Below are 25,403 nucleotides of genomic sequence, written 5' to 3' on the forward strand. Positions count from 1 at the left end.
ACTTTTGTTCTTAGCTTTCGTGAAGGTGATGTCACGATCGCGGAATATGGGGAGATAAAGCTTCGCATTCATGCTTTTGTGTCGTGATAGCACTTTTGGATCGTGTTCGTGTAGTGTATGAATCTGGCTGGGGAGGTCATATGGCTTAGCCTTCGCATTCGCTAAAGGGAGTCATGTTCACGTAAGCTTGGGCGTTGGTGCATCGCGATCGCGTGCAGAATGTCGCATTCGCGAAGAGTCTCTGGAGGCAGCTTTGACTTGTGCTTCGCAATCGCGAAGGAGATCCCCCGATCGTGAAGAGGATCCCTGGGCAGACTTTAAAAATCCTATTTTGAGGGTTTGAGTTATTTCATCATATTTTGAGATTAGGAGCTCAAATTTGGGCATTTTTGGGGGGATTTTCACGATTTTGATTTGGGTAAGTGTGTTTGACTCGGATTTATTTATTATTTATGATCCCGAGCTTGATTTTAGAGTTTGATTCGTGATTCTAAGTGAAGAAATTAGGGACTTATGTAAATACTCTTCTAATTGACATTTGAGGATTTAAACTCTGATTCGAACTCGGAATTGGCTGAAACTTGTATGGTTGAACTTGTATTCGAATGAGTATTCAGAATTTGTAATTTTGTCGAGTTCTGGGAGGCGGTCCTGAGTTGACCTTTTGGGTCAACGTTTGCATTTTTATTCAAGATCAAAGTTTTATTGTTTGGGGTTGTTTCCTTCGGCATTATTTGATGTTATTGAGTTTTTTTACTAGATTAGAGTTTTTCGGAGTTCGATTCACATGGGAAGGGCTTTTTGGAGTATTGATTCACGCGCTTTGAGGTAAGTAACATATCTAAAGTTGATTTGAGGGTAAATTCCTCCATTGGCTATGGTATTTGAGATATGTTAGGGGTGAAGCGCGTCCTAGGTAACAGGCGTATATGTGTGCACTGAGGTTATTCATGGATCGGGTGGACCTTAGGTTATTATATGACTTATTTGCTATCATGCCTCGTTATATCTGTGTTTTCTCTACTTGTATGATTATTTGAGTCATGACTCATGTTAAAAATCATGTCTAGGCTACGTGTTTATTTGTTTGAGACTTGATAGGGCTATTCTTGTAGTTATGAACTGTTTGCCTTAATTGTAGACATACTCTAAGTCATGATGGTATATCCTTGTATGATATCTCTATTTCAGTGTATTCTTATTATGATTTCTCACATGTTGTTGATGCCTCATATGTGTAACATTGTTGAACTAAGTACTATGAGATATGGTTAATTGAGACTTGAGCAGTTGATGACTGAGCTTGGGCCATAGAGCTAACTTGTTATTCATTTTGAGGTGACGTGTACGCCAGGCCCTATATTGGGCTAAGTGTTACTACTAGAGGGTGATGCGTGCACATGCTCCATGATTAGGCTATGTAATATTGACTGTTGGCTTATATCCGATTAGCGCTTGGGCAAAGACCCGCCCCTCTGGAGTCTGTATTTACAGTGAGCATAGGCTTAGGGTCAAATGTACATGATTGAGTGAGGGGCTTATGTTAGTCACCCGTATAGTACTGATTAATGATGCTATGTGTGACGGTTCATCAGGGTAAATTGTGCCAGTCACTATACATGTGCCGAGATATGATATACTTGACGAATTAATCGCGATATTTGTTGATTTTAGCATGTTTACTTGTCTAGAAAGTACCAGGTTGTGATTATTCCTTTATGTTTGATGGTACCAGATGTCCTAATTTGGTATTTTGGGACATGAAAACATTGTTAAGTTAAAAACACTATGCTTAGAAAACTCTATGAACGAATTCATGCCTTTATAGCTATTCTTGAAAAACATGCCTATTTTTCTGTTGTTTGTGCAAAAGTTGAAACTAACATTGTTTGAGTTACTTCTCTTTACCATTATTATTCTATATTGGTTATTGGCATTGGATGTTGGTAAATTGCCAAGCTCGTCACTACTTTCAGCCTGATGTTAGGCTTGTTGCTTATTGAGTAGATAGGGTTCGGTTGTACTCATACTATATTGTAATGCTCTATAAATTCGGATTAGGTGCAGATGCATTAAATGATTATTAATGTGACATTTTGGACATATGATGTCGTATCGAAAATAAGTATGGGTGGAAATAGTTATGTTGGAATCAAGTCGAAGAATGAGGTGTATAAAATTCGATAGAATCAACTTAGTTTATGGAAGGTTTGCCTTACAGCCTTAGACAGTGCAAGGCCATGAAAACTCACAGCCTTAGAAAGTGCAAGGCCATGAAAACTCACAGTCTTAGATAGTGCAAGGCACTGTCCAGGGCATTAACCTTAGCTCCCCTAACGCTGCAAGGTCGTGTAGTTCTGGACCTCTTATGTGCCTTGCAATATTATTTTGGCGACTCTAATGATGCCCCACACCGACAATGTTTATCCGAGCCTTTTTTATTTCCTCCTCGATTTTTGGGACGTGTACACTTATATAAACCCTACCTCATTCCCTACAACCCCAGACACGTAGATTTGCTCTAGAAAGGGGAGCTCTCAAGAACCTAACTTCCCCACGGTCCCTCCATCATCCAAGGAAAGTTCTAATGATAATTCTATGTTAATTTCAATTCTCCATCACCTTATTAACATGGACAAATCCTTCAAATCATTAGATATTCGATTGAGATATCAGCTTTAAGAGAAAAAACCCTAGAACTCGAATGCAAGATGATTGAACTTCAAAAGGTAATGCTTCTACTCCCTAATCATTTATATCTGAAAATTGATGAGTTTTTGGGAGAATATTAGATAGGTTTAATAAAGGGAATCATATGAACTATGCTAGGGTTTTGGGTTGTTGACTTATATTTGTTATAATCATTTCGGTGATGAGAAATGGTGTTAGCTACATCTGTTTGGGATTGTAGAATCACCTAGAAGTAGTAGAATGAGAATTGCATGAAGAAAACACCATTAATGAGGGCTACGAGGCTTTACGCCCATAAGGTGTTTGATAAAATACCTAAGTGACCAAAACATGAGTATTATTGATAATATTGTAAGGCCCCGTAAAATGTCGCCAAGGAATTTAAGGTTTTATGGTTCCGGGGTAGGCTAACGAGTTGGAAGGTTGTAGATAATTTTCGCGGCTCGCAAGCTCGCTCCGTACAGACTTTTTGTGCTGTGGAATGCATTAAGGAATTGGTGAAAATTTTTGCAGAAGGAGGCAATTCTACTATCAGTTTTGCGACCACAGATCTATTTTACGGGCCGCATACCCATCGCGGAGAGAGGAAGAAACTCCAACCACTTTGGTCATCAATTCTTGTTCAATTTTGAAGATTCAAGGGAAGCCACACACTAGACCATCAACTATCCGGGTAAGACTTTATCCTAAGCCTTCATGCTAATTTTATGGGTTTAAGTAGGCTGTGGAGTAGGGAAATGGGCCATGCAAGTGGTGGTATGTGGGGTTATTGAACTATTACGAGTAGATTCTTGTCTAGACCGGTTGAGGAGGAAGGGAGCACTATTGTAGAGCTTTGTAGTCAACTATGCATAGTAGGTGTTTGATGAAATTCCCAAGAGCCTTAAACCATGAGAATCCTTCTAATTATTATTTGATTTTCGATATCTTCCTATAGATTAAAATCGCTAGAAGTATTGGGATGTTGTAGTAATCTAAGGAAAGCTCAAGCAATGTATGTTGGCTAAACTCCCTTTCTAGAATCGAAATCCATGAGTTCCTCGAAAGTTCCAATGTGGTTTGTTCAAACTCCTGTTCCTATTGTTCCGAATTGCTTCCGATAATTTATTTTCCTAACATTTTATGTACTCGAGCCATGTTCAAATTTCCCCTACATATTATTACCCCCCCCCCCCCCCCAAGTGGAAAAATGTTCAAATGTGGCTGTTGTAACTAATGCATATGATTTGAATCCATATTTCAATTGTAAATCACCATGCTCTCCTTTGTAAGTATTTTTAATGTGTTTACGGCATTTATTTCAAATGAACTTAAAGTCATGATATCCAGAATGTTCTATATGTTGATGTTCATGATAGTGATCCTTGAAAGAAAATAAATGAAAGTGTGAAATGTGAAATACGGCCATCGTGCCATGAATGAAGAACTCTAGGAATGGCCAAGAGAGACAATGAAATAATGAAGTTGTGATTGATTAAAAGTTCCAATAAAGCTATATATGATATGAAAAGCTATGAGAGGAATATAGTTATATTTCTATTTCCTTTGTATACAAAAAATATTTTTGGGATTATCATTAGAGAGCCGAGGAAGGGTGGGTTGTAACAGCCCACACCCGAAACTACACGTACCGATATAGGACTTGATTGAAGTTATTACCCTTAAGTGGGATGCGATTGATGTGTTGAGATCATTCACCTTAATTGGGATGAGCTTGTTGCTGGTATTGGATGTAGTCTAAATTGTCAGCAGGTGAAGTATGAGTACCAGCAGCTGGGAGGGTTGCTTCAGAGACTTGAGATTCCCGATAATGTCTGCAATCATATTGTAAATGAGACACATGCGCTATTATTGTGATAGATACTTTATGCTTCGAAAATTGGCAACAATAAACACAATCACAATCTTTTCTTATACCGCCGCGTAATCCTTACATTTAATAATTTTGAAAACAGCTTTCTGAAATAGCTACACGCACTTTAGCCCACCTTATGTCGCCGCATGCACATTAACCCCTATCCTTATACCGCCGCATGCGCATCAATATCACAACTCGCACCATATGTAACCATATACCACAACTTGCCAAATCAACAATAGAAATATTTTCATAACAAATAGCCCATGGCTCCACCACAATGTGTACAAGAGTCTCAACAATAGCAAACTGAAATTGAATAGCTCAACAAGAATGGTATTTTAACAATTAACAACTTTGCCTCAATGTGATCACGACTTTTACAACTTCAACACCAATAACTCAACAAGAAGCTTTTGCATGGAAACAACAACTTCAAGTAACCAATTCAACAATTAAGGAAGTAACGGGCAATAAAGAAGACAATAACTTCATCTTAAAGCATATAAGAACAATTAACAAGTAAAAGGTGAAACAAGTGTTAACAATGTCAAATAAGGCATGTGAGGGTAGATTAATACATGTAAGGATAGACTAACAATGAAAATATAACATACTATGACAACTCAATTAAAGTCATGAAAAGAGTCCAATAGCCTAAATCGGTCAAATACCACATATATCTTGTGTTCCCACTCGTCACCTTGCGTACACGACTTTCACATATCACAAATAGCACAATTAACCCAAATCCTAAGGGGTAGTTCCCCCATACAAAGTTAGGCAAGATACTTACCTCAAACAAGATAACTTCATCCACTAGTAAGCCTTTTCCGTGAATATCCAACTCCGAACGGCTCGAATCTAGCCAGAATAAATTTATACCATAAATACAAACCATAGAACACTAGTCCGGATAATAGAGTTGCAATCTTTAAAGAAAATTAAAAAGTCAACTCAAAAATTCAACCCCGGGCTCGCGTCTCGGAACACGACTAAACTTACAAAATTCGAATACCCATTCAATAACGAGTCCAACAATATCAAAATTATTCAATTTCGATCTCAAATCGACCTTCTAATCCCCAAAATATAGCTTAGGAAGTTTTCATAAAATTTCGTAATTTTTCCAACTCAAAACACTAATTAAATGATAAAAATAATAATGGATTCATGTATAATAATCAAATCCGAGTCAAAAACACTTACCCCGATCAACTCCTTGAAAATCTCTTTAAAAATTGCCCAAAACCGAGGTCTACATCAGCTCACAAAAGACACTACGCGGTCGCATGAATACAGATGCGAACGCGATGGCAGAACATCTCAAGGCTTCACGGTCGCGGACTACTTCACGCGAACACGATGAACAACGCGTGCCTCAGCACAGTCTCCCTTTCCTTCTATGCAATCGTGATACATTACCCATGTTCGCTGTGCAAAACATCCCAACCTTTCGTGCACGCATCATCATTTATGCGATCGTGAATAGCAAATTCCCATCTGCCAACAAGGACCCTACACGATCGCAGCTAGACCTTCGCGAACGCAGTGACGGAAACCAGAAGCACAAAAACCAGCAATCTCAAAACATAAACAAATGGTCCAAACTCAATCTAAAACACATCTGAGGCCCCCGGGACCCTGTCCAAACATACCAACAACTCCTAAAATACGATACAAACTTGCGCGAAGCCTCAAATCTCATCAAACAATACTAAAACCACGAACTGAACATCGATCAATGCCTATTGAACAAATGAACTTCCAACTTCTAAAACTAATATTGAAACATAACAAACCAACTCCAAATGACCTAAAATTTTGCACAAAAGTCATAAATGACACAATGGTTCTATTCTAACTTCCGGACCCGAAATCCAGATCCGATATCAATAAAGTCAACTCTCGATCAAACTTCTCAATCTTCCAAACCTTCAACTTTCCAACTTTCACCAATTAAAGCCAAAAGGACCTATGGACCATCAAATCAATATCCGAACATACGCCTAAGTCCAAAATCACCATACAAAGCTATCAGAACCATCAAAACTCCTTTCTGGAGTCATCTAAACAAAAGTCAAACTCCGGTCAATTCTTTCACCTTAAGCTTATAACTTTGGGACTAAGTGTCCCAATTCACTCAGATCCTCACCCGAAAACAAACCAACCACCCCAGCAAGACACATAACCAAAATATAACATAAAGGAGGTAATAAATAGGGGAACAAGGCTAAAATACTCAAAACGACTGACCGATTCGTTACATCCTCCCCCTCTTAAAACAAACGTTCATCCTCGAACAAGTATAGAGACAAACCTAAAATGGTGAAAAGTTAAGGATAACGGCTACGCATATCATGCTCGGTCTCCCAAGTCGCCTCCTCGACTGGTTGACCCCTCCACCACACCTTTACTGAAACAATGTTCTTTGACCTCAACTTTCAGACTTTCCTGTCCAAGATGGCCACCGGCTCCTCAACATAAGTCAAATCCTTGTCCGATTGGACTGAGCTGAAATCTAAAACATGGGACGGATCACCATGATACTTCCAGAGCATGGAAACATGGAGCACCAGATGAACTACAGACAAACTAGAAGTCAGTGCAAGCTTGTAGGCCACCTCTCCCACTCTCTTAAGGATCTCCAAAGGACCAGTATACCTAGGGCTCATCTTGCCCTTTTCCCGAACCTCATCACACCCTTCATAGGTGACACCCAGAGCAAAACTCGCTCTCCAACCATAAATGCTACATCACGAACCTTCTGATCAACATAACTCTTCTACCTAGACTGTGCTGTATGAAGCCGATTCTGGATCAACATGACCTTCTCCAAGGTATCTCGAACTAAATCTGTGCCCAACAATCTGGCCTCGCCCAGCTCAAACCAACCAACTGGAAAACGACATTGCCTCCCATATAAGGCCTCAAAAGGAACCATCTGAATACTCTACTGGTAGATGTTGTTGTAGACAAACTCCGCAAATGGCAAGAACTGATCCCGAGAAACCCCGAAATCCATAACACAGGCATGAAGCATATCATCTAAGATCAGAATGATGCGCTCGGACTATCCATCCGTATGGTGGTGGAATGTTGTACTCAACTCAACCCGTGTGCCTAACTCGCGTTGTACAGCTCTCTTGATGTGCGATGTTAACTGTGTGCCCCGGTCAGAGATAATGGATACCGGCATGCCATGAAGACGGAAAATCTCGCGGATATAGATCTTAGCCAACTGCTCTGAAGAATAGGTAGTCACCACCAGAGTGAAATGAGCCGACTTGGTCAAGCTATTCACATAATCAGGAATTCTAGCATACGCATGGACACTCGTCACCCCATACGTGCGCATCTCCTATAACACACAACACATGATAAACATGGAACCTACGGGGTAAATTCCCCCTCACAAGGTTAGACAAGAGACTTACCTCGCTCTGAAATCTGATAGCCGGCTCTAATACCTCTCTAACACGTCAAACCAATGCCAAACGATCTGAAACTAGTCAAAGAACGAGCAAACCAATCAAAATATACTCAAAGACTTGTAATTTAATCAATTAGAAATAATTCTCAACTCCACACGAAAAGTCAACAAAGTCAACCCCCGGGCTCACGTGCTCGGATTTTGAATATTCTCGAAGATAAACATTACCCATAACACCTTGAACTCAAATATATAATTTATTCCCTATTCCATGTCCAATTTCGTGATCAAAACTCAAATATATAATTTTTAGATTTTCTTCCAAAATCCCACAATTTCTACCAAATTTTATGTTAAAATCCATATATAATCCAAGTTTTCAACTCACAACAAGTGAAAATCACTTACCTCATGAAAGATGATGAAAATGGCTCTCCAAAATCGCCCAAAATCGCGGAAACACCCTCGCGATCGTGAAGGTCAAATGGCCTCACTCACGAATTCCTTCTACGAAAACGTGAGGCCCCACTCGTGATCGTGATCCTCAACCTGACAAGCCTACGCGAACGCGAGCCCAGCTCTGCGAACGCGAAGGCCAAGCCTCCAACCTCAGAAATTCACCTTTCGAGATCGCGAACATCTTCCCGCGATCGCGAAGAGCAACCCTCCAAACCAAGCCCCCTCACTAACACTTAGTGTTTGCAATCTTTTCCATGCGATCGCGATGAACAACCAGATCAAGCATCGTGATTGCGACTCTACAGCCGCGATCGCCTAAACAACAATATGCGATCGCGAATCTTTCTCCACGATCGCGATGCACACCCTTAATACCAGAAACCAGCAATCACAAAATAAAGGAAAATGGTCTGAAACCATCCCAAAACACACCCGAGGCCCCCGAGATCTCGTCTAATCACACGAACAAGTCTCACTTTATCCAAACTTATTTAAAGTCTCAAAATGCCACAATAACATCAAAACCACGAATCGACGATATCCTTCTTTTAACTGTCAAACATTCAAACTTCACTGAACTCGTCTTAATCACACTTAGACATTCCGGATCATAACCAAGCTTCACGCATAAGTTCAAATCATTGAAAAACCTATCCAAGGTCTCGAAACACCACCCGGAATTCAATAACACCAAAGCCCACTATAAGTCAAACTTAGCCAATTTCAAAATGCAAACTTCCAATAATAAGTGTTGAAACGCTCCTGCACCATCCGATACTCAAACCGAACATACGCCCAAGTCCGAAATTACCTTGTGAACCTAAAGGAACCTTCAAATCCCGATTCCGATGTCACTTACTCAAAAGTATAACCTTGGTCAATCTCCAACAAGCTTTCGAATTGAGAATTATCCTTCCAAATCAACTCCGAACTTCCAAAAAATCAAATTTGACTACACATGCAAGTCGTTATACATAAAGTGAAGCTACTCAAGTCCTTGAACCTCTAAACGGCTTGCTAGAGCTCAAAATAACCGATCGGGTTGTTATAATTTCATGGTCAAATCCCATTTTTACCAAATTCTATGTTTTTCAACAAAACCCCAAAATTCTACTAATTCCCATGTTAAAATTTATACTTAATCCATGTATTTAACTCATAAAAGGTAGAAATCACTTGCCTTATGATACTTGACGAAACTTCCCCTTCAAAGAGCTCTCAAATCGCCCCAAGCCAAGAAAAGAATGGGTGAAATGAGCCTAAGTCCCTTATTAAAACTTGTATTCTTCTCAAGTGTTACCCTTCGTGATCGTGGGACCTACTTCGTGATCGCAAAGATCAATCTCACGCCAAGTTATTGCCTCATCTACGCAAATGCAATACTTACCTCTGTTGTGCCTACGCGATCGCGGTAGCCTACTCGCGAACGCAATGGAAAAAGGCATGACATCCCCCTAGCCGGACTTCCTCTTCGCGAACGCAACTCCCTGGTCACAAACGCGACGTCAGTGCCCCCAATTCTCCGTGAACGCAAATCTCCAACTGCGAACGTAAGGAGCAACTATCACTCACCACCAACACACACTCTGTGATTGCGGTAGCCCTTACGCGATCGCAATGAACACCAGCGTACCAGAAAACCAGCAACTTCAAACATGAAGGAAATAAACTTAAAGCTCCTCGAAACACACCCGAGGCCCCCGGGACTCCGTACAATCATGCCAACCAATCCCAAAATACATTTGGACCTACTCGAGGCCTAAAATCATAAAAAATAATATCAAAACCACTAATCGCACCTCAATTCAAACTTAATGAACTAATCCAAATTTCCGAATTCCAAACTTACGTCGAACATACCTAAACAACTCGAAATAACTCCAAATTTTACACACAAGTCACTAATCATTATACTAACCTTTCCAAACGGACATCAATAATACTAAAGTCTACTTCAAATCAAACTTAGATAACTCTAAAACCTTTAAGCTACCAACTTCGAACAATAAGCGCTAAAACACTTTCGGTCCACTTGAAACTCGATCCGAATATACACCCAAGTCCAAATTCACCATACAAACCTATTGGAACCTTCAAATCCCGATTCCAAGGTCGTTTACTTAAAATGTTGATTCAAGTCAAACTTGGCCACCTTAGGCCACTATTATGGAACTAAGTGTTTTGAATTCAACCTGAACCCTTCAAAACCAAACCAATCGTCCCCGCAAGTCATAAAATAGGAAAAGCACATATGGGAAGTCTTAATAGGGAAATGAGGATCTAAAAGGTAAAATGATCGGCCAGGTCATTACAAATTTGGGGAGTTTGTCTAGAATTTTGGAGACTATAAATTAGGGGATTGGGAGTCAATTTGGATTCGGTTGTGGAATCTAATCGCATATTTGGACTCGTGGGGTTATGAATAATCGGGATCTAACCCTTGACTCGGGTTTTAACCATATGAGCCCGAGTTGACTTTTAGAGATTTGATTTAAGATTAAAGCTTTATTGTTTGGAATTGGTTCCTATGACTTTGTTTGATGTTATTGAGTTGTATTTGACTAGATTCGACTCGTTTGGAGGCTGATTTGAAATGAAAAGCTATTTTATAAGGTTGAAGACTACTATATAAAGTTAAGTCTTTTTGTCTATCCTTGTAAGAGGGAATTCTCCTCATATATGATCTATTTGTTATTTGTTGCTTGATTTAGGAGCCACGTATATGTGAAGTGATGAGCGTATATGTGTATCGAGGTTATGGCCATATCCAATAAATGATAGGCTTATAATTATGCCTTGTTTAGACTATGTGGGTTTCTTATTCACATTTTATCTATGACAATGTGATGACTTGACATTGTGGCTTAGAAGTATGCCTAGGGTTATCACTTATGAATTAAGAATAAATGATTATTTTGCCACATTGAGCTTCTTTGTCGAGTTGTAGTCATATACTTATCTTATTGATTTATAATTTGGTGGTTAAATGGCTTATTTAATTCATGTCGAATACTATGATAAAACTTTTGAACAATGAAATTGCTTATTGAATTGTTGAGATAACTGAATTATATGATTGGCTATAGCCATCTTTTCTCCTTGTGTGCTTTTATCCGTATTTCTATTATTATGATTCGGTGCCTTTAACTATAGTGTCTCATACATATATCTATAAGTTTGAAAGCTGAATATTGTGGAAAGATAAGAATTTTGGTACCACAGATATTATGAGCGAATATTGGTTATTGAAGATGTTATGTGGATCTGGTAGCATACCGCCACAGGTATTAGATGTGGATTGGGTGGCATGACATCATGGATATTTATATGAATTGGGTGGAATGCTGTCACAGGAATATTTCTGGATCGAGTTGCCCGCTGCAACGGCGTTTGGATTTGGTACCATTCGTCTAGAGTCATATAATTACACATGTTACTTTGGGCCCTAAAAACATATGTTACTCAAATTTGTATTGATTTAGGCACTTTGTTAGTGTTGGGTTTATGCAGATATGCAGTGAGAATTGATATTGGATTGTGCGCGTGCATTGGTAGCTTAAACTAATGCAGTGGCTCCTATTTTACCTGATTGTTATTTGACTCGTATCATGATTATAAAAGATTTGAATATATGATGTTGTGTGCTATCTCTTGTTTGGAAAGCATGTTTACATACCAGCTTTATTGTGCTTCTGCTGGTAGACTTGATTGATAATATCATATTTTATTCCATATGTTGATTATGCCTCTTATGATAATTAAGCTGATAGTAGGTCCAACTATTGACCCCTTGCCACTACTTCTTCGAGGTTAGATTCGATACCTATTGAGTACAGTATTTTGTACTCATACTATACTTCTGCATATTTTGTGCAGGTTCTGAGATTGATTTTGGTGGCATTCATCTAGCTGAGTAGGAGTGCTTATAGGAGACTTCGTGGTGAGCTGCTTACTTGATTTGATCTGCAGCACATAGAGTTATCCTTCCCTTCTCTTATATATGTCTTTGTATCTTTGTTATTTTCGGACGAACTTTATATTCAGTAAACATCTTGTACCCTTATTAGATTCTTGTGACTAGTTGTGATACTTGGGTTTTGGAAGAGTTGTTGAGACAGTTGTGGTCATGTGTAGACCATGTCTGAGATTTATGCACATTTGATATTTGAGTAATATGATACTTTGCTTTTGCTTATATGTTATGAATCAGTTAACGGCTTAATAACTGAATTCTGTTGTTGATGTGAGAGTTGGCTTGCCTACCAAGTGTGTTAGGTACCATAACGGCTTTTGGTGGGATTTTGGGTCGTGACAGCTAGTGTGCATAGAAATATTTGGAGCAATGGAACAAGGTTTTCTCTCTTATTCTCTCAAAGAGGCTGCTCTCTCAAACCTCTCTTATGTGCTAAAGTCTTTCAAAAACTAATAACAATGAGCCTGAAATAATATAATTCTCTGATGGCTGCTCTATTTGTAAGCAATGAATGACACTTTCTTTAAAGCAAAAATCAATTCTAAATAGGAATCAAAACTAATTAAAAATAAAAACCAAATATCAAAAAGAATTGAATTAGGTCATGGGACCTTTGGCTGGACAATAGGGAACAACCCAACATCAAGAGGCATATACAAGAGTTGAATTTGACCGGTTCGAGTTCAGAATTCCATCATATACCATTTCATATTTTAAATTTGAAGTTTATTTTTTATACTTATTTTGTGAGTTTTTAAATAAATAGAAAATCTAAATTAAAGTTACCAGTTAGATGAACTCATAACATATTCGCTATGTGTCACTTCATTCGCAGGATTTTATCAAAGGGGGTATAGGTATAAATAACAAGAGAAGCTGGCACCATCTTTTCAGTTTGATGGACTCAAATTTAGGATCCGACATGTAAATCGAGCAAATTTTGTATGTGCTGGACCACATGCAGGACCCATGAAGCGAAGCTATTCCAAGGTTTATAATGTGATGCAATAAAGTTCTGTCTTTTATACTGGTTTTGTGATTTACTCTATAAATTAGGTTGTCAATGTAAAATTAATGGTTTGGCGTTAAGATTTTGTTGTTTTGTTTGGATAAGGTTTGCGCGCGCTCGGGGAAATTAAACTTATTTTGTCTTGCGCTTCTTGCTTTTTACTAGCAAATTAGAGGGACAATTCTTTATAAAGTGAAAAATAGAGTTCTTCCTTATTAATGAGGAACACTTTTTGAGATATCCATTAGTTTATCCAACAAATACTAGAAGTTATTATCTATAAATTGAAATAGAAATCCGTTGTGGAGGTAAAAGATTTTCAGTGATTGTGAAAGTGATGAATATGCATTGGCAGAAAAGAAGGTTAGGCGAAAAAAAACTATATAAAGAGACAAATTGTGTTAAAGACATAGTTAATTATATAATAGTGTGCATTCTCTAACAACTTAAATTTTCAGATGAGATGGACATACAATTCAATATAATATCAAAGTAGACAGATGTGTCATTGTAACCTATTATTAAAAGAATTCCCACGTCCAATTGGCTCTTGAAGAAAAATCAGGCCAGTGTGTGAGTGAACTTATTGAGGACATAATTTAAGTAAATAAAAGTGAAGCTTTTTAAAATAATTTTAAACTTTTAGATGAGATAGTCACCGAATAAATGATAAAAAATAAAGCCTAGAAAAGAAGGAGAGAGATATACAAAGATCTGTAATCATGCTTATTTATACTGAACAATGTTATTATTAGTAACAAATTAATTAGAAAAAATAGTTGCTTTGAAAATGACATGAAAAGAAGAGTAAGAAATTCAACTCTCAATCAGCTCAATGTGCAGAGGAAAGGAGGCAAAAATCTGGTTACATGTGTTGTTAAATTTCGTCGAAGGTTCAAAGTTTGTGTAGTTACTAAGAAAACATTGAAGTGAACCTCTACTTCAGCTCTCCTGAGAGAATCTTTTACCTATTTGAAGATCCCATGATGAGACACAAAAGACAAACCAACTCATAATTACTACACAGGAAATAAGTGGAGTATATATATGTCAATTGCACATATTTTTTGGAATTAAGTCTTTATATATGTCAGGGATATCACTTGTACATACAATAGTAGTCTTTTAAAACTTATTATAGTTGGTAAACTGCAATATTTGACATGTTATTTATCTTCGGTCTTCGTCAAAATCTGTACTTTTACAATAATAATAATATTTTTAATAATACTTGGTCTGAACCCATAGGAGCCGTTTGGTTGGTCTTTGAACGAATTTAATCCTCGCCCAAAAACCAAAATAGTATGAATAATTTTTAATACAACAAAATTAAAGCATTCGAAAAGAATTAATTCCTAATAACTAGTCTATGCATTACGATTCCTCCATAACTAATACCCAAACCAGACAACCCCATATTGTGGCTTATAGGAAATCTCAAAAATAAACATATAACCCTACGTACAAAGACTGTCCACACACAAGGGTATTCATTCACTCACCCACCAACCTCCACATGAGAATAAACATCATCAAAATTCTCTTTACAAAGTTAAGAAAATGAAAAGAGTACTACTAGAAAAAATAATATTCTTAACACAAAAGTCAGTCACAACGTGCATAAATTTGATATAGCAAAAATTTTGCGACGTACATATTCGTAATAAATATACCAACATAAATCTGTAATTGTCTTGGCGTGAAAGGCCATGAAATAAAGATTGATGTGGAATTGTTCATTCAAGTCCTTAATTGTATATAGTGATTAGTGGACCCTCACCACATAATAAAAACTTGATCAAAAATAGCCTCCATGCAGGAGATAGCTTGACTCGTGGACCTCTTATACCCTTAACAGTATATTCATCAATGGAAATAGCAATCAGTTTCACCTCTTTTTTTACCCCAAGGAAGTAGCAGACAACTTTTTTTTTATTTTTACCCAGCCTTCTTTTTTTTACTGCCACTTTCCAGGAAAAAATATCAAAGTACCAGACAAAAGAGAAATAATGCATACACTAGAAATGGTAATACACCTGCATGAGCTTGCCTGCCATGTCCAGCTCTTGTAACCAAAAAGAAAGTGTCCCTTTCTCTTGGAAACACGTTGAGTTAATTTCTCTTGGAAAACAATATCCAACTATGAATTAGTCGGGTCAATCTTATTTTTAGTTTTATGACTCTATCCTTTTTCATATTTGGGAGATTTACTTCTACACATAAAAGATCTGTCTTTTATACTTAAGAGATCTAAAAAGGTTATTTTCTTAAATTATAAATTGTAAAAGAACATGTTGTACAGATAGCACAAATGTATTCCAAATAGACGAATGATCGATTTAATATATAGGCGCTTAAAAAATTAAAAATGTTTTAACATTATCAGTACTGTAATTGTTACTTGTTATAGTAGGTTATCTTCTTTATTTTCTAAATAAATGGTTCTAGTATTTATTATAAGCATTTAGTTATGCTTATCTTTTACAGACCTGATAGTAATAAAATTCATTTAAACTATCAGCATATAGAAGTTAAACTAGGTTTAGACAAATAGATATAGAATTCCAAAGTACAAATTGGGAAAACCAATTTCAATCCTTTCCCATTTTCAAGATTAATATGTTTCTACAAGTGACAATACAAAGCAGTCCCCCTATACTAAAACTCAAATCCCAATCTTTTGTGAACGAGATTGGAATTAATGTGTTAACATCATTATAATACTAAAAGATATTGGAATTAATAGAAAGTGGGACAAAATATAAGGGGTTAACATAATTCTAATACTTCAATCATTCATTTTAACCTATTAAATAGTAGTAATTAGTACTAATACTTGGTAGTGGTAGTAGCCATTAGAGCTTGAAATCAGAAGTAAAAGGAAGCAGATCATGGAGTCACCCATTGGAGAAGAAAAGTCATGAACTTGTCAATGATGAAATAATGTTGTAGCAGGCTAGCAGCAGCAGCATTTTTGCTATGGTCTTTGCCTAAAACAATCCAGTGAGATTCTTGGTGGTGAAATTGCCACTGTCACTGATGAAGAATGAGCTCCTGAATCTGGTGGAGACCCTAAAAATCAAATCAGAATAGCAAAATCAGCTTACTTATAAGGTAATTTTATATATATATATATATATATATATATATATATATATATATATATATATATATATATGTTAAAAAATCTGATAACCTGATAAAAATGGTAACTAACATATTATGACAGGTTAAACAACATTAATAATCTGTAAGCTTTAGTATATACTCATAACTTAAATTCGTAGTAAGAAAATTTCAAAATATCAAGTATCATGTTGTAATTTCTTTCCTAATTCCTTTTTAATGAAGGAGATTAATAACCAAAAACTTACTTGCAAGACTGTCGGATGAGGAATTTCTGGTACTGTCAAGTTGAGACTTATTGCTGTTTTCTATGTTTGCTTGTTGATTTTTTCTCCTCCTTCTGTTATGATCTGCCAAACGTTTCCTGCAACTTCTCTTCCCGTTATCAAATTCCGACAGCAGGTGGAACCTGTGTTTTTAAAAAAATTTCAAGAATATTATTATTATTAATAATAATAATAAATCATACTAAAATGCAACAGTAAGGGAATTTTAAAATAGAGAATCGTACTAAGGTCATTCGTGTGTTGATTATAAGCTGATGAGTGTTTAATTCAGTAACCAAAATGGAAAAAGCTGTATTTCCTATAAGTAGCAAAAATAAACAAGTACGTAATACGGGAAAACGGGGTAGCAAACTCATGGGGGAACATAATTCTAAGGACTGAAATGCCCTCGGGATCAACCCCCTTGTACGACTTTTCAACTTCTAAAACTCCAATCATTTGCTCCTAAACACACCCCAAGTGCATTTTCGTCATATTATCATTTTCCTCCCGTTCGAACAACATTTTCTGTTCATCTTGTTATTGGAATGTCAAACATACTTTGGGATTGAATAACATTCCTCAGTCTCATTTTATGTGAACAGTTTTGGAGTACCAAAGTCAAGACACTTGATTGTGGAGCAAAAATTCTTCAATTTTTTTAAAATAAAATTTATATATTACGGGGGAAAATTACTACTAACATAGTTAAATATATATATATATATATATAATAGTATTAAAAGAAACTGTTTGATACTCAAAACAGTAATAGTTATATATATGTACAAACTCAGAATATATAGCGTCTAAATTTTGGATACCGCAAAAAACGTATGGAAAAAATGGAAGTATTTGTAGAGAGAGTGATGTATGTATTTTAGAGAAATACAACCTGCTACACTGTTGGCAGAATCGTTGAGTCAAGCCAGCGGCAATAACAGTAGCAGCTTTGGAGTGAAATTCACAAACTTTGTGTCTCCTATGGTAATGTTTGGCATGTGTTAGATCAGCATTACAACCTTCAGCTTGACATCTAGGAGTATTCACTACTGAACCACCTTCAACCACTGCTCTAGTACGTCGATAAAGTCGGTTCACAAAATCATCTTCAGACGAAGAAAAATAAGTCCGCCCGCCCAAATTCAATCCAATCCGACTCGTGCTCGCAAAATCACGAACCCCGGGGGCACCACCCATAAACTGTGGTTCACTTTTTGGGACCATTATGAACCCAGTATTTGGTTGTTGGTGCAGTGAGGGCATGGACCCTTGAGTGGGTGGGTGGTGTGTGTTATAATTAGTGGTTTCATAAGCACAACGTGGGTCGTAAAGGCTAGTGTTGTTCAAATGGGGGTGAAAAAATTGGTGATTTTGTTGTTGGTGACTTGTGTTAAGAAAATGGTGTTGTTGGGGATTTAGTAAAGATGGGTTTTCAGTGAAAGTTTGATGACTAGTGTTTGCAAAAGGGTCAAAGAACTGATGGTGATTTTGGTCATTTTCTTGATTTGGTTCTTCCCCTGAAAGCATAACCGATGATTGTTCTCCCCAGTCATAGTCCAACATTGCTAATATTATTCTTTTTGCTGCTTTGATCTGTTCCTATAACAAAACAAATTGCACTATTAAGTTGTGTACAAATACAAAGAAAAAAAATGAAGAAGAAATAATTTTTAGAAATTGCGAATCAAATAATTTTCATCGATATAACTAGACTATAAGCTTTCACGATGCTGATAAGCCGTCTACAAATATAAAAACAGTTTTTGAACATTCTTTTTAACTAAGGAAAGGGATAGGAGGAGGAGAAGAGAAAGCAGTGCCAATTGAACTAATACCTCTTATATGGAAATATTTCACAGTAAACTATGACTTTTGAAACTACACCATCTTTGTCTAAAAATCAAGAATAGTTGGGGTATTTCTTGAAGTGGGAAACGGGGTAAGGTGGAGTAGGGGGTGGGGGGAGGGGGATGGAGGAAATCTGCCAGCTTTTAAAGAAGAAGATTATATGAGTTGAAAAGGCTGCAAGCCAAAGACTTTATTACTACCTCCTTTTAAGTTTAGTAAATGTATTATTTTTTTTGCTCCGTTTCAAAAAGAATTATTCATTTTTAAATTTAAAAATAATTTTGCTTAAATTTACAATTCTATCCTTAATGAGAAGCTTTTATAACCACACAAATACTCTAGGCCCCTTTTTGAATTATTTAAGACCACAAATTCCAAAAGTCTTCATTTTTTTTTTTAAACGCGATGTCCAATTAAACAGGTTCTTATAAATTGAAACGATTAGAGTACTTTTTATCATTCAGTGAGAGTTTCGAGTAGGCTTTATAGGACTAGAATATATAACAAAATATTAAGTAGAATTTTCTCTATCTTTAAAGGAAAAATTAAGTTGGTGCTTGAGGTTCTAGTGACATGTCGGAGTATTAGGGAGTTGTTTCTTTGAGTGAATTAATTAAGTAGTTCCTTGAGATTTGAGAGAAAGAGAAAAGAGTTGGTTATGGAGTTTGGAGAGGAGTTAAGTACTCACCTTATGGAAGTTTGGAACTCAAGAGATAATAATAAAAGTAAGCCATTCAATACAAACCCTATAGTACAATTAACATTTGGCCATCCACAAATCTCCAACTCACTTGGAAAATAAAGAAAAGGAATCACACTTTTAATATCACACACTTTTATCAGCTTCTTTCTTCAATAATTCTATCTCTCTCTCTCTCCGTTGTGGACTCTCTAGCTGAGAATAACTACTGACCGATGAGGCGGCTTTGCTCAGAGACTACTGATTGTGTAAACATGTGCAATTATATAATGACTATTTTACCCTTTCTTGTGCTAGGAAATTTCTCTGAAGCCTCTTATCTTGAAAGTTTGTGGCGTTTGGGAAGGGACCAAATAATGCTGCGTGTGTCTTATACAAGGCAATTTAGTCCAACATTATCATAGAGAGGCAATTTAGTCCAACATTATCATAGAGAGGAAATTTAGTGTTTGAAAATTTAAACTTTTAAACGAATTTTAAGAAATATTTTTGTCAAAATTTTGAGTCAACTTTTCTAAAAATCCAGCTTCAGGTTACTTTTGATGTGAAACTACATTTTACAGTTGTCTGTATATTTGAGCAAGTGTTGGGCCCCTAAGGCCCAATATCTACAAGATAAAGTTTCTTAAAATGCATTTTAAGATGGATGCAAAGCTTACAAGATTCAGACAGAAAATGATTACATTTGACGGAAGATACAAATAACAAACATAAAAGATTTAAAAATAAGACAATGTTGATAGATTGTTTGACAGTCAACTTACATAGACATCAAAATACACTAGTTTGTTGCGGTAACACATGATCAGATGATTGAAGTTATCAGAAAGGAATGAAGTAAAATAAGTTGCCTAAAAGATCTACAATCTTTCTGAGTTTCCAAGCGAAAATAGCAAATAATGAAAGTGAAAGATCCATACCTTAAGGTGTCGTCGTGCATTGTATACTATGATTAATTAGCATTAGTTTTGCCAAAAGTATTTTAGTGTTTAGAAATTGTATTTCAAAGCAACTTAAAATTCTTTCAACATTAAGATAATGTTTTTCATTTTTCAAATTATCATTTATCAATTGATCTCAATTATCTAGCACTAAGTAGAATGTGAAAAATACTTTCGTACCTTTAGAATATATAGTTAAGATCCTGAATTCTGAAGTAAAAAGACAACTTGATCGCCACATATCTCAATCAACTTAAACAAATTCTTCAAGAGACTTTATTGATTCACTGTTATCATATTATTGTCATCAAAATGCTTTGTTCTACATATTAAGTGTTTCTTTTTACATTTATTGTGTTGGCTAAACTAGCCCAAATACACTCTTAATATAGTGTGATATTGAGGCGAAATTCAAAAATAGTAAGATTTACAAGTGGTAATTGAAAAATAGCCACAGTTTCAAAAGTAATCGAAATTTAGCCAATTTCTACGTAAAAATAAATTTAAACGAAAACACTGTTCAAAATCCGAAAAATATTCTAGTATAATATACTAGAGTTCGAATTTTTTACATGTGAACTTCCAGCAAAGTTCCAGCATAATATGCTGGAAGTTCATACACAGGTACTCCAATCTCCAATATATTATGCTGGAACTTTCTGTGTAGTGGAGTTCCAACAGAATATGCTAGAAGTTCATACACAGGTGCATCAATCTCTAGTATATTATGCTGGAACTTTCTGTGATGTAGCAAAATAGTGGATATTTTTCAATCACTTTGCAAACGCTGGCTATTTTTCAATTACCAGTCCGAAAACTGGCTAGCCAGTACTATTTCACGTGATATTATCCGCCTTGAGCCTAGCCCGTACGGTTTTTCTCAAAAGGCCTCATACCATTAAGAGATCCCTACACCTTATATGTAGGCTCTCAATTTTTTCAGCGACCAATGTGGGACTTTGTTCGCACACCCAACAATCTCTCCCCCGAACTAAGTTTCACGTGGCTCACTATCACAATTCACGTGTCTTCCCCTCGAACTAAGTTTCATGTGACCATTGCCACGATCCACGGGTCAATTTCTGAGATTCACTGTGTGTCATCCATATTGTTAGAGTATTATGGCAACCGAAACCCACAACTAGCTTCTTCTTGTGTGTGCACCGCCCCAAATCATCATTTTGCCATCTTCATACTCGTCCTGTTGAACGTGGACTCTAATACCAATTGTTGAGCTAAACTAGCCCAAATACATTCTTAACACGGTGTGATATTGTTCGCTTTGGGCTAAACTCGCAAAGTTTTCCTAAAATGTCTCACACCATTAAGAGATCTCTTCACCTTATATGTAGGTTCTCAATTTTTTCAATTACCAATATGGGACTTTGTTCGCACTCCAACACATTGAACAACCTCAACTAAATTCCAAAATAGGAATTATAAAATTTGGAACCTTTTATGTACTAATGATACTTATATATAATAAAAGTTACTCCAAAAAACAATTATATAATAAAAGTATATTGTATGTTCTTCATCAATTTTTTGGGATCTAAAGAAACTTTTCTACCTGCTTTTGTTCTTGAGTTGGTCTTGAGCCAACCCCAATTGATTTGGTAATAGCATAGTAGTAGTAGTTATTGCTCTAGAAAATTTTGAATCTAAGATAGGAGGCAAGGAAGTTAGGAGTTCAATCATACCCCCAGCCCTAGACGAACGCACTCACAGCCAACATCAGAGCCTCATTGATAGGTTGGGGCGGGGAGGATGAACCCTCGTCAACATTTAAATTGAACAATCATAGTGTGATGTGTATAAGTCGGATTGATTTAATTTTTTTTTATTTACCAACTCAAATTTATTGTTGATTTGATAATTGAGTAAATCAAATCAAATCAATAAAGTCACTTTTATCAAACTCAATTTTTTAAAGTTTTTTCGGTTTTATATGTATTTTTGATTTTTTATAATAAGGTCTCCACAATGCGAAATATGTAACTAGCTCTTCAGATATTTTTTCTGTCCTAGTACTAGACAGGAGATGTTATATTGTCTCTCACTGTATAATGTATTTTTACATTATTAATACATTTTAACTTATTATATCATATCATAAGTTAAAATCCCCAACATAAATTACACGAATAATCGCATTCAAGCTGTCTGAATGTGAACACACTTCAGGGAGTAGCTCTCAAAAAGTTGTCTCGCCATTCATAACAAGAAGCTTGAATGTATCGACGGACTTCACCTATACTACACCAATAACTAAAGAGTGAAGCAAAGTTATGTATTATGAACTCGTTCTTAAGTACTTCCTCATGTTTCTTCTAAATACTCTTACTTTTGGAATTAAGACGTTCGGAATCGGATTCTATAAGTTTATATTGTCAGTGCACACAAATTAAACTCTTACGTTATTACTTCTCAATCTTTAATGACTTGATAATCCGAGCTTGACCTTGCCACATGTCCGCAACAGTCTTCTTCCATCTAGCTGTATGTATTAGGTTAGCCCCCCTCAATAATCACTACATCAACCCTGTTAGAGAGTCGAGGTCATGGTTTATCTTTTAGCGATGCTGTTTGTCAACATATTATATGGGGTACCTTCTTAAGAGACACTAATTTAACAAGTACCATCAGCTAATTTAACTCTTAAAATTAGAGTTAAGAACGTAGGAATGTTGTTACGTTATAACTATTATAAATTAAACTTTTACATGAAATGATCCAAAATTCAACATGAATCGAGCGCCACTAGGGACCCGCTTGGCTATAGATTTTGTCAAAATAAATTTGGGTTTTATTTGGCAAACACTTGTTTGGCCATAGATTTTGCCTACATTTTGGCTAAATCCTATATCCCAAATCCCAAAACCAGCTCAATAGCTGGTTTTGGGTCAAAATATCACTATTATATTTTTTAAAAATTACCCCAAACTTTTGTATTTTATAAAAGAGCCCACCATTTATTATTTTGTAACGATGTTGCTTCGTCTTCTCGGTCATCTGATAGTGTATCATGTAGTTCATTATAAAAATAATAATTTTTTATCAAATTTATTTATGTTCAGGACTATGATTTGCGATAATATAATGAATGTTATTGATAATGGTATTGTTGGGTATTTGTGATAATTTTTAGAACTTGTGGGTATAAGTCATGTTTCATGTTTTTCCAAACCAAACTTCACCCAAAACAGATGTCCAAACATATTTTCATCTTCAAACCAAATTTCACCCAAATTAGATATTTCAGAATAAGTTTGGGAATCTCTGCACAAACGCCAGCTAGATGTCTTGGTTCAAGTTTCACGGCCAATTATTATAGAAGAGAATTTTCATGTACTTGAAACATGAAAAAAATAAAAATAAGTTAGCTCCGGAATGAAGAGTGTGTTAAAAATATAATAAGATATAAATAAATTTCATGTACATCCATAAAAACCGATTTATTTGTCATAAATAGGGATAGAGAAGGCTAAACTACTTTATAGAAGGAACTTCAACGGGATTGATGTTCCAACCGTATAGGTTAGAAGGGCAAACTACAAATAACTCATATGCCTAAAATTATTAGGGTTTTAATTTTTATACACTGATAATATATTAGTGATTTTTTATACTATGAGGTCATCTAAAAAAATTAACTTTAAGAGATATCACGAATAATATAATATTTTTTTAAAATATCAATGAATTCTAACCTGTGATGAAAAGGTTAGTTTCCATTTTTTTTTTCTAATGTCACCAAATTAATGCATATCAAGTGATTTAACTATAAAAAAAACAAGTGACATAATTGTGCCAATATTTTTATAAATAAATTTTACATCGATAGTATATAGTATAAATTAAGTACAATTTTCGAAAATGTAAACAAAATAGAAGTGTGAATAAGGGATGTTGTGGTCCAAGGGGAATAATATTTGAACTGTACACTTCCACAGTGTGAGAGTTCGAGCCTATCATTAGAGAAATAGCTTTCATTGGGCTGAAGAGTGAAGAAAAATCAGAGTCCTGTCTACATTGGTCTATAGTTCATTACCACCAAATTTTCAACTACAGTTAGGTAGTTTGATAGAATAACACTACCCCCACATTAATGCACTACCTCAAAGGACTACTTCGTCACCGCAGTATATATTAGTAACATTCTTCTACTATTGTCCATCAAAGAGGGAAGCCGTTTTATTCAAACAAAAAAAAATTATTCTCATAGCTTAAACCTGAGATATCTGATAAAAAATATAGAGATCTTATTCATATCATCGTAACCTTTGGTAGCGATGCTATTACTAAACTCAAAGTACTAAGGGCCAATTTATTTTGAACCGTTTATGCAGGCCAACTATTGATTTGGTTAAGTTTAGTTAAGCAAACCAGCTAGGGTTAATTATAAAAAAAAGTCCAGGCCGCGTGCTAATAATTAGCCTAAGATCACGACTAAAACCCAACAGTTTGTCCATGTTTTACGTTGTTTATTTACATGAAACCCTTATTAACTATTTAGTTTGGCGTAAACATTAATCCTCTTCTCCTTTTTATTTATTTCCCCTTTGTATGGTTCCTAACTTCCTATGGCCGGAATGTTTATTTGTTTATCTTTTTGTTTCTGGGTTTTCTAAAATATTTTTAGTCAAATCTCTCGTGATTTTTAATCATATGTGTATACGGGTAAAATTGAGATAGAGTTACTCCCGATTTTTCGTTGTGGAACGAGGAACGACGTTACTTGTTACTGGCTCGAGTGAGACCGAAGGTATCCATAGATCAGAACCAGGGACAAACGATACGACGGGTCTTGGGCATGGCCAAACCCGGAAAGAAGCAAGCTCGAGTAAGATGAAAGATAGAGGGTTAAGGAAAGACGGTTAAAAGAGACAAAATGGGGAGCCGAAATATCCTCCATCAGCCGGATATTGCGGTGTGGATCACGCTCGATACTAGTTACAAATCGTATTTTTGTGGGAAAAAGGAGAGAAAAAGATTTTTACCTTATTTAGACTTGTATTAGAGTTAAACCTCCTCTACTATATAAAGAGGAGAACCCTATTATTTTTTGGGTGACTTTTGGCACGTATATCAAGACA

The 25,403-nt window shown here is 36.0% G+C and overlaps 1 protein-coding gene across 3 annotated transcripts; it reads right to left on the bottom strand.

The window, feature by feature from the left end:
* Positions 1–15,999: 15,999 nt before the first annotated feature.
* LOC104101982 (squamosa promoter-binding-like protein 8) lies at positions 16,000–19,555 on the bottom strand. 3 transcript variants are annotated; one of them, XM_009609558.4, is made up of 4 exons: positions 19,355–19,555; positions 17,711–18,417; positions 16,798–16,958; positions 16,000–16,495 (listed from the first exon to the last, which is right to left on the bottom strand). In XM_009609558.4, the coding sequence occupies exons 2-4, from the start codon at positions 18,379–18,381 to the stop codon at positions 16,401–16,403; spliced, it is 927 nt and encodes a 308-aa protein (XP_009607853.1). In that variant the 5' UTR covers positions 18,382–18,417; positions 19,355–19,555; the 3' UTR covers positions 16,000–16,400. The 3 variants fall into 3 exon arrangements, with proteins under 3 accessions (XP_009607853.1, XP_009607851.1, XP_009607852.1); XM_009609556.4 differs by lacking the exon at positions 19,355–19,555 and adding an exon at positions 18,654–18,853 and having other exon boundaries at positions 17,711–18,411; XM_009609557.4 differs by lacking the exon at positions 19,355–19,555 and adding an exon at positions 18,654–18,853.
* Positions 19,556–25,403: the final 5,848 nt, after the last annotated feature.

This window comes from Nicotiana tomentosiformis, chromosome 8 (assembly GCF_000390325.3).
Source record: "Nicotiana tomentosiformis chromosome 8, ASM39032v3, whole genome shotgun sequence".
Classification (NCBI taxonomy): domain Eukaryota; kingdom Viridiplantae; phylum Streptophyta; class Magnoliopsida; order Solanales; family Solanaceae; genus Nicotiana; species Nicotiana tomentosiformis.